Source organism: Sinocyclocheilus rhinocerous, unplaced genomic scaffold (assembly GCF_001515625.1).
Source record: "Sinocyclocheilus rhinocerous isolate Xijiao unplaced genomic scaffold, SAMN03320098_v1.1 scaffold5, whole genome shotgun sequence".
Taxonomy (NCBI): Eukaryota; Metazoa; Chordata; class Actinopteri; order Cypriniformes; family Cyprinidae; genus Sinocyclocheilus; species Sinocyclocheilus rhinocerous.
Window position 1 is genome coordinate 420687 of NW_015661874.1, and position 14150 is coordinate 434836.

General features: G+C 33.9%; 1 protein-coding gene across 1 annotated transcript in view; it reads left to right on the plus strand.

The window, feature by feature from the left end:
* Window positions 1–14150, plus strand: part of LOC107726638 (CUB and sushi domain-containing protein 3-like) — a 274484-nt gene that overhangs the window by 255978 nt on the left and 4356 nt on the right. The window contains exons 61-66 of the mRNA XM_016536300.1: window positions 6482–6655; window positions 6892–6965; window positions 10418–10529; window positions 11469–11648; window positions 11883–11948; window positions 13531–13689. Of these exons, the coding sequence (XP_016391786.1) occupies window positions 6482–6655; window positions 6892–6965; window positions 10418–10529; window positions 11469–11648; window positions 11883–11948; window positions 13531–13689 (765 nt within the window). The remainder of the gene's footprint in view (window positions 1–6481; window positions 6656–6891; window positions 6966–10417; window positions 10530–11468; window positions 11649–11882; window positions 11949–13530; window positions 13690–14150) is intronic.

Genomic DNA, 14150 nt, shown 5'->3' on the forward strand with positions numbered 1-14150 from the left:
AAGTCCCTCCTTCAGACAAGTCTCTTTGGTTTTGAGACTTTAGTCTTTGCAACTTCAGGGATCTTATCTATGCACAATCAGCTTGTAACACTCCAAAGAGAAAGGAAAACTTGAAATCGCATCATATGACCCCTTTAACATTATTTGTAGCTCGCATCCTATCCAATAATCACAAAGAGCTTTGCCCTTTGTTACTTCTGATAGGAAACAAAGTCTCAGCTCTCAAATAATGTCAATCTTGTCAGCTCTGTTGTTTATTTTAACCTCTAATATTATAGTAATAGTGTGTGTGTGTGTGTGTGTGTGTGTACCTGTTTTTCTATTCTGGTGGGGACTTAAACCTGAATACACACAGACTCATGGGGACTCATGTCACGGTGGGGACCTAAATTGAGGTCCCCATGGGTAAACAAGCTAATAAATCACACAGAATTAAGTTTTTTGAAAATCTAAAAATGCACAAAGTTTCCTGTGAGAGGGGGAGGTTTAGGGGTAGGGTTGGTGAAGGGCAATAGAAAATACGGTCTGTACAGTAGAAAAACCATTACGCCTATGGAGAGTCCCCACAAGGATAGCAAACCAGACGTGTGTGTGTGTGTACATAGCTGATAGACATATGTCTAAAACTATATTTGTATAAAACTCATTTGCAGTGGGAATTGGCAAGAGTCAAGAATCTGAAATATTTTGAATGTTGTTCAACAATTTTGCAAGTCAGATGCAAATGAGGTATGAAATGAGATGAAAAGAAGCATTTTACCAGCACAAAGGTACACGCTGAATAACTCTGATACCAGCACGCTTATCAGCTTTTATTTGTGAGAGCTTTTTGCACAATCCTAGGGCAATAGAAAATACGGTCTGTACAGTAGAAAAACCATTACGCGCCTATGGAGAGTCCCCACAAGGATAGCAAACCAGACGTGTGTGTGTGTGTACATAGCTGATACACATATGTCTAAAACTATATTTGTATAAAACTCATTTGCAGTGGGAATTGGCAAGAGTCAAGAATCTGAAATATTTTGAATGTTGTTCAACAATTTTGCAAGTCAGATGCAAATGAGGTATGAAATGAGATGAAAAGAAGCATTTTACCAGCACAAAGGTACACGCTGAATAACTCTGATACCAGCACGCTTATCAGCTTTTATTTGTGAGAGCTTTTTGCACAATCCTGTCGTTCATAAATGTAAACAGGCTTGCTTTCATCATCCATAACCAACAATCCTCTATGATCCATAAAGAAAAGCAATCTCCTCCTGAACAGAACAGTGTCAGCTGGGGGAGAGTGTAATTAGCATTAAATTTTCTGACGACTTCATGGCATTTCTCACCATTCAGATGGCAGATATCCATACACTGATGCTTTCATTACATTCACAATGGAGAGAAACAATAAATGGCATGCAGCACAAGGCTCTTGCTTAAATCCCAGTTTTATAAAGTTTTGGTTGAATTCTAGCAAACATGCTATTTTAAAGTAAACAACTCATTAATTTCTTCCTCATTAACAGCCACAAACTTTCCAAATGTACTTTGGAAGGCAGGATTTTTCTCATGAATGAATTCTTTGTCAGACAGTAATGTTTTTCCAGCTGGGTCCCCTCTAAACTGGTGTGTTTCGTTCCCATACAATACCGTGTCTGCGTTTGCCAGTCAGCAGCAACCTTTAAGACGGTGTTGAAACGTGCCCTGTGCACAGGCCGTAGATAAGGTGGTAGAAATTCGAGATTGTCACTTTTTAGTGCTAATAAGGCATAAATCGTAATTCATTCTTTCAGGACTCTCCCAGCACTACAAGATTAGAGCTGTGCTAATGCACGCTTCGAAGCACACAGATCATAGACAAATGGCAGCTCAGAAATTAAAGCCTCATCTCGTAGATCCAGCTCAACACCGCGTGGCAATTTCCATGAATAGGGTATAAAATAAGAACTGAAACTGTTTTTTTCTTAGTGTTCAATAAATGATTAGTGAAACGAGGTACAGAATGTTGGTAATTGATCTAAGGTGGTCAAAGTAAATATTTATTTTAAGGGCTTATAATTTGTGTGTGTGTGTGTGTGTGTGTGTGTGTGTGTGTTTTTGTGACAAATGAGGACATAAATTTGTATAATGACAAGGGTATGACATAGGTATTACAAGGAGAAGGTGACTTTTCAGGACATTACCCCATGTCCCCACTTTTCAAAACGCATATAAATCACACAGAATGGAGTGTATTGAAAATCTGAAATAGCACAAAGTTTCCTGTAAGGGGTAGGTTTAGGTGTAGGGTTGGTGTAGGGCAATAGAATATACGGCCTGTACAGTAGAAAAACCATTACGCCTATGGAGAGTCCCCACTTTTCACAGAAACAAACCTGTGTGTGTGTGTGTGTGTGTGTTTTTCTGCCTTAGACATTTTACTATTATTTTATTTAGTTAGGTGGTCAAAGTAAATATTAGATATTATTGATATTATTCATTTTAATTAAGAGCTTATAATTTTTGGGACAAATTTAAAACCCTGATTTGTGTTATTTATTTATTTAAACATTTATTTTATTATTTATAAATATTTACATGCATTTTTTTTTTTTTTTTACTTATTATTGTTATTATTATTTAGTGACCAAATGTTGGTTTGTACGTATTCATAAACGTATTCCTTAAATTACAGAAAATATTTGTTAGATTTTTTGTATTCATTTATTTACATTTTATACAGTTATTTAATTATGTACAATTATTTTATATAATAACAAATTAAAATATATTCAAATAGAAAACATTTATTTGAAATTATAAAAATATTTCACAATATTACTGTTTTGTTTAGTTTTTTGTTTTTTGATCAAATAAATGTAACTTTGGTCAGCATAAGAGAAAAATCTTTCAAAAAAATATTCAAAAGATTCTAATCTTTTGACTGGCATAATATGCAAATGCAAGTTTTTTTGTTTGTTTTTTTTTTTGGTAAACTTTAAGTAAAAAGTCTTCCCAAAATACTTGTGCTTGGTTAATTTTGTACTTTATCTTACGTACAGTATGTAACAGTAACCAAAGAATGTTGTATTTGCATCTCTAATGCATAACAATAAATGTTGTAACACCAAAGTGTACTGTATTCATGGAAAGTGCTGAATATTAAAGCATGGAATCTGCTCATCAGAAGTATCAATGGCTATATTTAATCAGGTTAACATGGTTAGCACACTGTGAATACCAGTGCAGCGACGTACGTTTGCCCATCTGCACCGAGCTGCATTGTGAAATTCAGATTTGCTTTTTGTCGTGTGCTGTTTGTTGCTTCTCCAAAGCATTGTATTATTCATCAAGGAACTTTTTTTCTGACACGGGTCCTGACTGGGTTCTCCAGTTCTGATTATTATGCATAACTTGCTCTAGCCTAGAGCTGTTGAAATAATTGTATTCTGTGAAAGAAAGAAAAAATCCAGCAGTCAGATGAGAATGGTCTGCGTGCACTGTAAAAACATCACAGATTCTATTGTCGCGGTGCCACATTTGGCCTGTGAGACCTGCCGTTGCATGTGGAATATATAATGCTAGTAAGTGTTTATGTGTTGTGCATATTTGCATCGTTATCCATCACTGGCCTGTCACACTTATGCAAAGAATACACCTGGTCACAAAGTACAAAATGCATTAAATCAGTATGCATGTGTGTTAAGTGTGTTTGTTATATTTTTCTTTAAAATAAATCTTATTTGCTTTGATATTTTATTATGTATGATATCCATTGCCAACTTTGTCCCCCATAATAACAGATCGGCAGCTGAATTGCATTTTTTAATAACCAATGCTTATATCAAGACAGCAGATTGACAGATGTGTATGATACCGTCAATTTCAACACAAAATATACTCAGTATTGGTGTTGCTCAAAGATTTTAATTTAATTTAATTTAATTTAATTTAATTTAATTTAATTTAATTTAATTTTAATTTTTATTTTTATTTTTAAATTTAATTTAATTTAATTTAATTTAATTTAATTTAATTTAATTTAATTTAATTTAATTTAATTTAATTTAATTTAATTTAATTTAATTTAATTTTTATTTTTATTTTTATTTTATCTCTGTTTTATTACATTCTCAGTACTGGCTCAAATGTTACTATTTTTAAAATTTATTTTTATTTTATTTATTTTTATTTTTATTATTTTATAACAATATAACAAATTTATAACAAACACAAAACATTCTCAGTACTGGTTGCTAAAATTATATTTTATTTTGACAGTATTTTTTATTTTTATTTATTTATTTATTTATTTTTACTTCATTTTGCTTTATTTTATTACAAACACAAAAGAATCTCAGTACTGGAATAAGTTTTTGTTTTTATTGATTTTATGTTCATTTATCTTTTATCTCCTTTTGTACAGCACTTTGGTCTGCTCTGTGGTTTTGAAAGTGCTTTAGAAATAATGTTGAGTTGAGTATTATTAATTGATTGGTTTGTTTGTTGTACTTAGATTTATTATTTTATTTAATTTCATTTGTATTTAATTTCATTGCGAAAAAATACAAAAAACATTCTCAATAATGCAATGACATGCAGACATTTTTAAGTGTAACTAGTGTCCAAAAACTCACTGTATTTGGAAATAAGTGAGTATTAATGATCAAAATCACGTATTTGGATGTGGATAACGCTTGTGAAGGGCAGATACCTTGCTAGTTCTCCTTCAGGTATCTTGTGGAAAATGCTACAGGGCGATCTTGTTTTATCACAGCAGCCTGCAAAGACTTTGTGTCAAAGCACTGCCAAGAAAGCCTGATCCCCGCGGCCACAGACTGACTGATCTGCCATTTAAAACTGCTTTAGAGCCGTTTAACCGCACCGGCAGCTGACGGCCATCGGAGTTGACGTGCATTAAACGTCGCCTTACAGATGCTGTGTAATGCAATCTGCTGCATTTGATTAAGCGCTCAGCTGCGGTGGACAGAGTCCATGTGGCCACACTCAGAGCCGGTGGGCTCAGGCTTTCTCATCCCACCCTGTGAATTATTCATCACAGAGCGTCAGCCACCGTGCCCCCTTCGGCCTTCAGCTTCATTTTTAAAGAGGGATAATTACTCCGATTTACATTCAGGTGAGCCAACCTCTGCACTCGTGGGGCACGAAAATTCGCCTCTCGACTTCTGATCTTTAAATACCATATAGCCTGCAGAGCTTTGCTGCAATTTATATGTCAAACGCTTTTGCCCTGCTGAAATCATGACATATCAACTGTGGAAATAGGTTTAATTTTGGGTCTGTCAGTCTTATGCGCTCTCAAAGCTGTTTTCCGTTGTTTTGTATGGTGAAACTGAAGTCTGCCAATTACTGTCTAGCTGTTTACATTCGATTTATAGTGTATTGCAGCTGAATAATGAAAGTGCCATGTGTATGTATGGGTGTGTATGTACAAGAAAATGCACTGGGAAATGCTTTTGAGCTCAAAATGTTTTTCAAATCATACGCAGAGATTTCCTCCAGAACTTAAGACCTGCCTGGTTAATAATTGACTGTGTGCTGAATTCGAACCAGCATGTATTTTTTTGTTTGTTTTGAGGCTCAGGTCGGGTTACTCGCAGATAAATCATTCAGAAAGCAAGGTTATTTAGTGAGCAAAACATTTAGTGAGAAGAAATAATCAGAAACAGAATCCTGGTTATCAAATGCTTGTTAGATGCATTTAATAAAAAATGGCTTATTAAAGTTAAAATTAAATCAATATTGATCATGTTTCCTGGCACAAGTGTTGCTCAAATTTGCAACATTTTATTTAAAACATTTAAAACATTTTAAACATTTAAAATTTTATTTTATTTTATTTTATTTTATTTTATTTTATTACAAAACATCATCAGTACTGGTTGCTAACATAAGTGTTGCTTAAAAAAAGTTTATTTAATTTTTATTTTATTATGATCACAACATTTTTATGGCAAAAATAATATTTTATTTTTATTTTGCAAAACATTCTCAATACTGGCAGAAGTATTTTATTTTATTTTACAAATTTTTTTTATTTAGTTTAGGTTATAGTAGAGACAACTAGAACATTTGCAGTGAGTGCTTCAACTTAAACTTATTTTAGTTAGTTGCCAAGGCAACATTTCTCATTTTTATTTAGTTTACATATTTAATCTAATATTTTCATTTTTATTTTATTTAGCATAAATGTATTTTCATTTTTTCTCATTTTCACATTTTCATTTAGTTTCAAGTTTTCATTGAATGTTTTATTTAGATTTTTTTATTATATTATATTTTATTATTTTATTTTATTTCAATTTAAAAGAATGAGTTTTAAAGTAAGCAATAATAACCCTGGTAGAGACAACTAAAACATTTGCAGTGAGATTCCAGTTAATAAAATCAACCTTTTCTCTAATTAAATAACATATTTCACTCAGAAAAGTCGATGTATGTAAATCAAATGGGCTGCTAATGGCAAATTTCACGTGAACTACCTTTACAGCCAAGTTCTGCGGTGACCCCGGGTTACCTCCGCGCGTCAGACGAGAAGGTCAGAGCTTCATCTTCAAAGCTGAGGTCACGTACAGCTGCAGTGCCCCCTATGTGCTGGTGGGCTCCTCGACACGCACCTGTCAAGCAGACGGCACGTGGAGCGGGACGCAGCCGCGCTGCATAGGTACACCATCTTCTGTTCTCAAAAAAATATTTTAACCTCATCAGCGAACACTGCCAAACCAGTAATGACCATAATATCCACTCCAGATTTGATCTACGATGAAAATGTGAACATTATGACCTGCTACTACGGGTCACTGCCATTACATCAGTGACTGAGTCTGCTTTTCCTAATCCAGTTATAAAGATAACAATGGAGGAGCTGATAATGATGGTGTCATTCTGCTTTTACCGCAGAACCGACTCGGACGACGTGCGAAAATCCAGGTACTCTGGAGTACGGCTCTCTGAACAGCAGTCTGGGCTTTAAGGTAAGAAGGAATTGAGCTGCGAGTGATGCTCTCGGACTATCTAGAACTCTCGTATCAAAGCCATTATGTGGAGAATAAGTATAAGGCAGTTCAAAAGGCCCATTTCTGTCAGTTGTAGCCCACTTTTATCTTCAAGTGCAAAAACGGCCTTTTCAAATGGCACAATGGGACTTTTGATGTGCTTATTAAGAATTGAAAATCATATTTTCCGTCATTGCTGAGACAAAAGGAGATACGCTCGCCCAGTGACAGTATGATCCGAAGGCGTTAATGCCACATCAGAGAGACGTTTCAGAGAGACCCTTCATTTGAGTACGTGTCAACGCGGGTCTCTGGCGAGGTACTGTCTTTATAAGCACAATTGATTTATTGTCAAGTTGATTCAGTCAAATGCTGTTTGAAGCGCCCGTGGCAGTTTCAGGATGTGCGACTGTCCCCGCCATCAGCTCTTATTATCTGGGGAGAGTTTACTCTTCAAACACTCGCTATATCTGCCCGAACGCCTCTGCCGGTGCTTTAATGCCTCTTCAGACTCCACTGTTTCTTCCTCAGAGGGGCAAGAGAAATGAAAAATGAATTGGGCATTTAATATGACATCCATTGCCAACTTTGCCCACCATAATATCAGATCAGCGGTAGAATTGGTCGACTCAATTGGATTTTTCAATAACCAATGCTGATATCAAGACAGCGGAGTGACCAACATGTATGAGAATTCAATACTTTGTATTGGCATGAATGTTGGTTAAAAAAATTATAATTAATTGAAAAAATATTTTATTTCAACCACAAAAAAGTATCTGCACTGGCACAAGTGTTGCTTATTTTGTTTTTTGTTTTGTTTTTTTTGTTTTGTTTTGTTTTGTTTTGTTTTTTGTTTTGTTACAAAACATTCTCAGTACTGGCACAAGTGATGCTAAAATTTGTATTGTATTTAATTTTATTTCATTTTACTTTGCTTTGTTTTATTATTTTATTTTATTTAAATTTATTTTGCTTTATTTTATTACAACCACAAACATTCTCTGTACTTGTTGCTAACACAACTGTTGCTAAAAAAAAATATTTTTTCATTACAGTCACAAAACATTGTGAAACTATTATCAATTTATCAATTTCTTCTATTTTATTTTATCCACAAAATAGCATTACCAGAATTTCTTATGGAAATAGCACAAATTATTTTCATTATTATTATTATTATTATAGTGACATTCTTCAAAACATTGTTTTAGATGCATTGCAGAAGTTTTAGATGCATTGCAGAAGTCCAGGTATTTTCCCATGGAGGTAAAAAGGGACATTGAATGGATTGCTTAGCAAGTTATTGAAAGTTATTTAAACTGTCACCATATTTATATCTATCATATTTATTGTATATTTGCATAGAGTAGGTTTCTGATCTTAATTTTAACAAATAAAATAAAATCGCTGAAATCAATTGGATGGTAATTGTACACAATATTAATACAAAATATGAATGACAACAACAAATATGCATTATCCATTGCCAAAATTATGGAATAGATTTTGGAGCCGTCAGTCATGCACTGCCAATGGCAATAATCTCAAAAAGACGGCCGTTACCGCCAGCATCTGTGTTCGACAGGTCTAATATGAAAAGCGTTTGGCTGCTGAGTTTGCTTTGGATCACTCACGCCTTGAGGAATGAGCTCTTTGAAGGGCAAAATAAAAGCTGGTACTCTCGGCTGGCTCTCTGTGAACACAGAGCTCTCCGCGTCTTGTTTGTGTCAGTCAGGCTGCTGTTGTCACCGATTCCTTTAGAAGTGTGTGGTGTAATGAAATCTCATGTTCCAGTGTTGTGAGCCTTTCATCTCAGCAGGACTCACAGACTCCGCTTCCCCTCCTCAACATTTGCATGTTCGACTATAACTCTGAGAATTATCTCTGCTGTTTATACAGGACTTCCTTCACATGAAGGCTGCTTTTCCTTGCAACACATAAAAAAAATTAAAAAAAAACTGAAATAAGTAAGACTAGAGTATATACGGGTCCTCAGGTATAGTAAATGTGAGGAGAGTGTGCGGCATTCAGAACTGAAATGAGAGAATGCTTTTTGATTTGTTATTTAATTCTTTAATTTGAATTGAGCTTCAAAACAGAATGCAGAATGTGCTTAAAAACACACTTAGTAAAATTAGTATTAGTTGATTATTGGTTGGCAGTGTTAGTAATTTATTTTAATTATTATATATATATATATATATATATATATATATTATACTTTTAGTTCTCTATTTAATTATTTGTTTGTTTGTCTTTTAATAAATATATTCAAGGCAATTATTCTATTATTTTTTATATTCTGTTATATACTATGATGTTCTATTATATTATATTATATTTTATTATATTAAATGCACTCATTTAAAAGTTTGGGGTCAGTAAGTTTTTTTTTTTTAAATAAATTTATAATTTTATTCCGCAAGGATGCATTAAATTAATTAAAAGTGACAGTAATTTTTATAATGTTACAAAATATTTCTATTTCAAATAAATCATGTTCTAATGAAATTTCTGTTCATCAAAGAATCCTTAAATAAAATGTATCACGTTTTTCAAAAAAAATATTAGAATGATTTCTGAAGGATCATGTGACACTGATTCAGCTTTGCATCACAGGAATAAATTACATTTAAACATATTTTCAAATATTTTAAATGGTAATAATATTTCACAATGCTGCTGTTTTATTGTATTTTTGATCGAATAAATGCAGCCTTGTTGAGGATAAGAGTCTTTGTTATATAAATAAGTATAATAAATAAATAAATATCTTACTGACCCCAAATTTTTGAATGGTGCTGACTTTTCTTTTTAGCTGATTTTAATAAAAAGTGGCTATTATTCTGTAGCCATTATATCTGGAATTATTAGCCTACTTACTCCTAATCTTATGGTCTTTACCTTTACTACTGTAGTTCAGTTCAAACTCATCACATCGTCATCATGTTTACTGTATGAGTTGAACAGGAGACGATTCTTAAATCCTGAATCTTGAACAGTCCTGATATCTATTATATTTTCAGCAGCAGTGTGTTTGAGTAATAAATATCTTACTGACCCCAAATTTTGAATGGTGCTGACTTTTCTTTTTAGCTGATTTTAATAAAAAGTGGCTATTTTTCTGTAGCCATTATATCTGGAATTATTAGCCTACTTACTCCTAATCTTATGGTCTTTACCTTTACTACTGTAGTTCAGTTCAAACTCATCACATCGTCATCATGTTTACTGTATGAGTTGAACAGGAGACGATTCTTAAATCCTGAATCTTGAACAGTCCTGATATCTATTATATTTTCAGCAGCAGTGTGTTTGAGTGAGAGCAGAGATTTAGAGTTTAGAGCAGTGTGTGTGTGTGTGTGTGTGTGTGTGTGTGTTTGTTTTAAATGTGTGGGAGCTCTGACAGGCTTATCTCTGTGCCTCAGGTGGGCAGCACAGTGAAGTTCCACTGTCAGACGGGCCACTTGATACTGGGCTCCACCACACGGACATGCCAGCAAGATTTGACCTGGAGTGGCACTCAGCCAGAATGTGTCCGTGAGTCCCTCTCGCTTAACCTCCACAACAGACGCCTACTTGGACTTTTTTTGTTGTTTTTTTGTTTGTTTTTTATTTGTGTGAGTGTGTGTGCATTGTACTTCATCTTTTCCAGATGTCTGTTATTTTGTTTTCTTGGCAAGTCATCCATTGTGCATGTCACGGTACAACTTTGATTTCACCCTCCAGGAGTCTTCTTTTTCCATATTCATGTCATTCCATGTGAAAATGAAAAATATTGCTTTACCAGACATTGCAGTACATCACGTGAGTGGACAAGCTCTGTTGCATTTATTATGAGCAGCTCTAGTAAGTGTTACTGTGTGAGTCTCACAAAACTTGTCTGTCATATTTCTTCCAAAAATCTATTGTATTCTGTATTCTGCTTAATTAATTTTAAGCCAATTTTTTAAGCCTATTATGAACTAATTCTGATTTGTATTAATTATTCTAATTATTGTAATGCATACATTATATTACATTATCACAATAGTATCACAATATTCATTATATATATATATATGTATATTTGTATAAATTTTGTCTAATCATCCTAAAAATTTGAAAATGTTTTTTTTTTCTAAAAACAAAACAGAAAAAAACCTAATTAGTATACAAATGAAAAAAAAATTTATTTATCTTTTTTTTTTTTAATTATTAATTATTCTAAACATTATAACATATTATTTATGTATTTATTTTATTGTATATAATAACATATTTAATAATAATATATTTAAAAATATATTAAATTGTTTAATTTAAAATGTTTAAAAATGAATATAATTATAGAAAAAAAACTGTATTACAGTACTTGCTATAGTATATTTGATTTTTTTTTCCTTTTTGGGATGAAAAATGAAGTGGATACGTTTTTTATGAGATTTCCCCATGCATCAGAACATTAGAGCTTACTGCTTGACATATCTCCTAATGCAGCCCACTCCTGTAAGCAACCAAAGACCCCGCCGCATGCCAACGTGCTGGGCATGGACCTGCCCTCATTTGGCTACACGCTGCTCTATTCCTGCCAGCCTGGTTTCATACTCACCGGGGGCTCGGAGCACCGCGCGTGCCGGCCGGATGGATCCTGGACTGGGAAAGTGCCCGTTTGTAGATGTAAGCAGTCCAACACACCATCAATACAGCACACAGTGCAGAATTCAGATGTGTGTTTTCCGCCTGAACTTTGTGGCCTGCAACTTTTCTTCCGTTTCTTTTGTCTTGTCGAGGCAGAAACCGACTGATGCCGTTTCCTTTGCATGATGTGGGAAGTCGTGTGTGAAATGATTTTCTTAAACCCATTTCAGATGCAGTGACTCGTTGTTGCAGTGATATGCATTTTTCTTTCAGCTGGCTCGAAGACAACTGAAAAAGTCATAACGTCTGTTCAAGGAACATTGAGTCCCAGAGTCAACGGTGAGTCTCACAATGCTGTAAAAATAATGTAAAATGAATAATAATCACTGCTTGCACATGTCTATTTCCATTATTGTGTATTAAAGGGATAGTTTACTCAAAATGTCTGTTATAATTTCAACCATCATTTCAATCGGTTGTTTTAAACCTGTATGAATTTCTTTCAGCTGTTGAGCACAAAAGAAGACATTTTGAAGAATGTGTGTAGCCAAACAGTTGATGGTAGCCATTGACTTCCATCGTATGGGGAAAAAAATACTATGAAAGTCAGGGACTGTCAACTGTTTGGTTAACAGCATTCTTCAAAATATCTTCTTACATACAGGTTTAGAACAAGTGGATTGTGAGTAAATGATGACAAAATGTTCATTTCTGGGTGAACTATCCTTTTAAAGAAAAGCAGTTTGTTTGGGAATAATGTGTGCCAATCAGAAGCATTCTCTGCCTGTCAATCATTTTGGGTTTACTGTCATTAGTTTGATTGAAGGACAGATAGAAAAACACGTACAACACCTTTCACTTATTTTTATAAAATTATATAAAATTAACATTTGAAGTTATTGTAAACTAGGTGATGTACACGCATCAGTTCAGTTCTATATGAATGCAGTAACTGTAAACAGCCTATAGTTAGGCCAGTGAATTGTGGTGATTTTTATACATTTATAGGATTAAGGGAGCTTTGCATCATGACTAACATTTTTTTTTTACCACTGATAAATGATGTTCTTAGGCATAATGCATAACAAAATCACTGCAACATACAATCACATGTGGCTGACTGCTTTTATAAAACTGAAACAACAATAATAAACAAAATATGACCATGAATAAATATTTATCAGATCACAGTATGAGTGATTTTAAATCATGGTAAAGGTATAACAATAGTTATTTTTACTGGAAAGTCAGCAAAAAATTAAGTATATATTTAATAACTGAGTGATATGATCATTAATTAATACATACATATTTATCAGATCGCAGTATGAATGATTTTATGTCATGGTAATCACAATATATGTATGTGTATATATATATATATATATATATATACAGTATATGTATATATATATATAATAACTGGGTGGTAATCATCTATTGGATTAAAACTTTAAACATCACCTAATTCCATATGCAAGGGAGAGACTATTTCCATTTGCACTACAGAGACAATGTATACTACATTTAATAATTTCAAAATTATATTTATTATGCTAAACATGAAATGATTACACAAATCTGATTATATATTTATAAATCCACATATATTGTTGTTGTTAATTCTTATATAATATAGTTCATTATTTAACTGTAGCAAGTATGATTACAGTATGAAGTAACTTTATGTAGCAAGTTTTTTACAACTTGGATCACAGTTTTAGAGTCTCTAGTACAGCATATTGCTTTATTAACATTGTTGATGTCGCTGTTAAAGTAGAGAATGAGCTCGCTATCATTTCTGCTCTGAGGTCATTCACAGTCAGATCCTCCGAAAAGAGTTCGAGGTTTTAATTGCACCTAACGCATAGTGTAAATGGCTTCTTAACCTCTTCTGCCACATTAAATCTTCTCGTTGCAGTTCCTGACGACGTGTTCGCGCCCATGTACGTGTGGAAAGGTTCGTTTGAGTATAAAGGAGTGAAACAGCCGATGACTTTGACAATCACTAGCTTTAACGCGACTACGGGGAAAGTCAATGTGACTTTAACTAACAGGCACTCAGAACTGCTGTTGTCAGGTAAGAAGCCATAATGGCAGCGCCGCACAGTACAGCTCATGTCATAAACACTTCTAGCAGTGCATTGACCTGCTGTAAGCAAACCTCTGCTCTGTGTAAGCTCACCTGTTAGACAGAACAGCTCATGTCAGGAGTTTTGGGAAAAAATGTCAATTACTGTTTATACAAGATGTGCCTTTAGTACTCAGTTTTTCTTAAAGGGGACATCGGATGAAATTTTCACTTTTTTAGCATTTTTTTTTTTTTGTATTCAGTTAGATTTCTGGCGTGTTTGCCAGCTCAGAGAAGCTGAAAAGAAAACACGCAGTCAGTTTGTTGTGGGCTGTTTGAGTCTGAAACTGTGTCATCCAGCCAGCCGTTTCAATCTGCAGCCATTTTCTACATAGATACCTAGCTATTTGAATAAGACCACCTCCGAGCCATATACAGTGTCCAAGGCAGCAATCCATGCATCTTGTCGA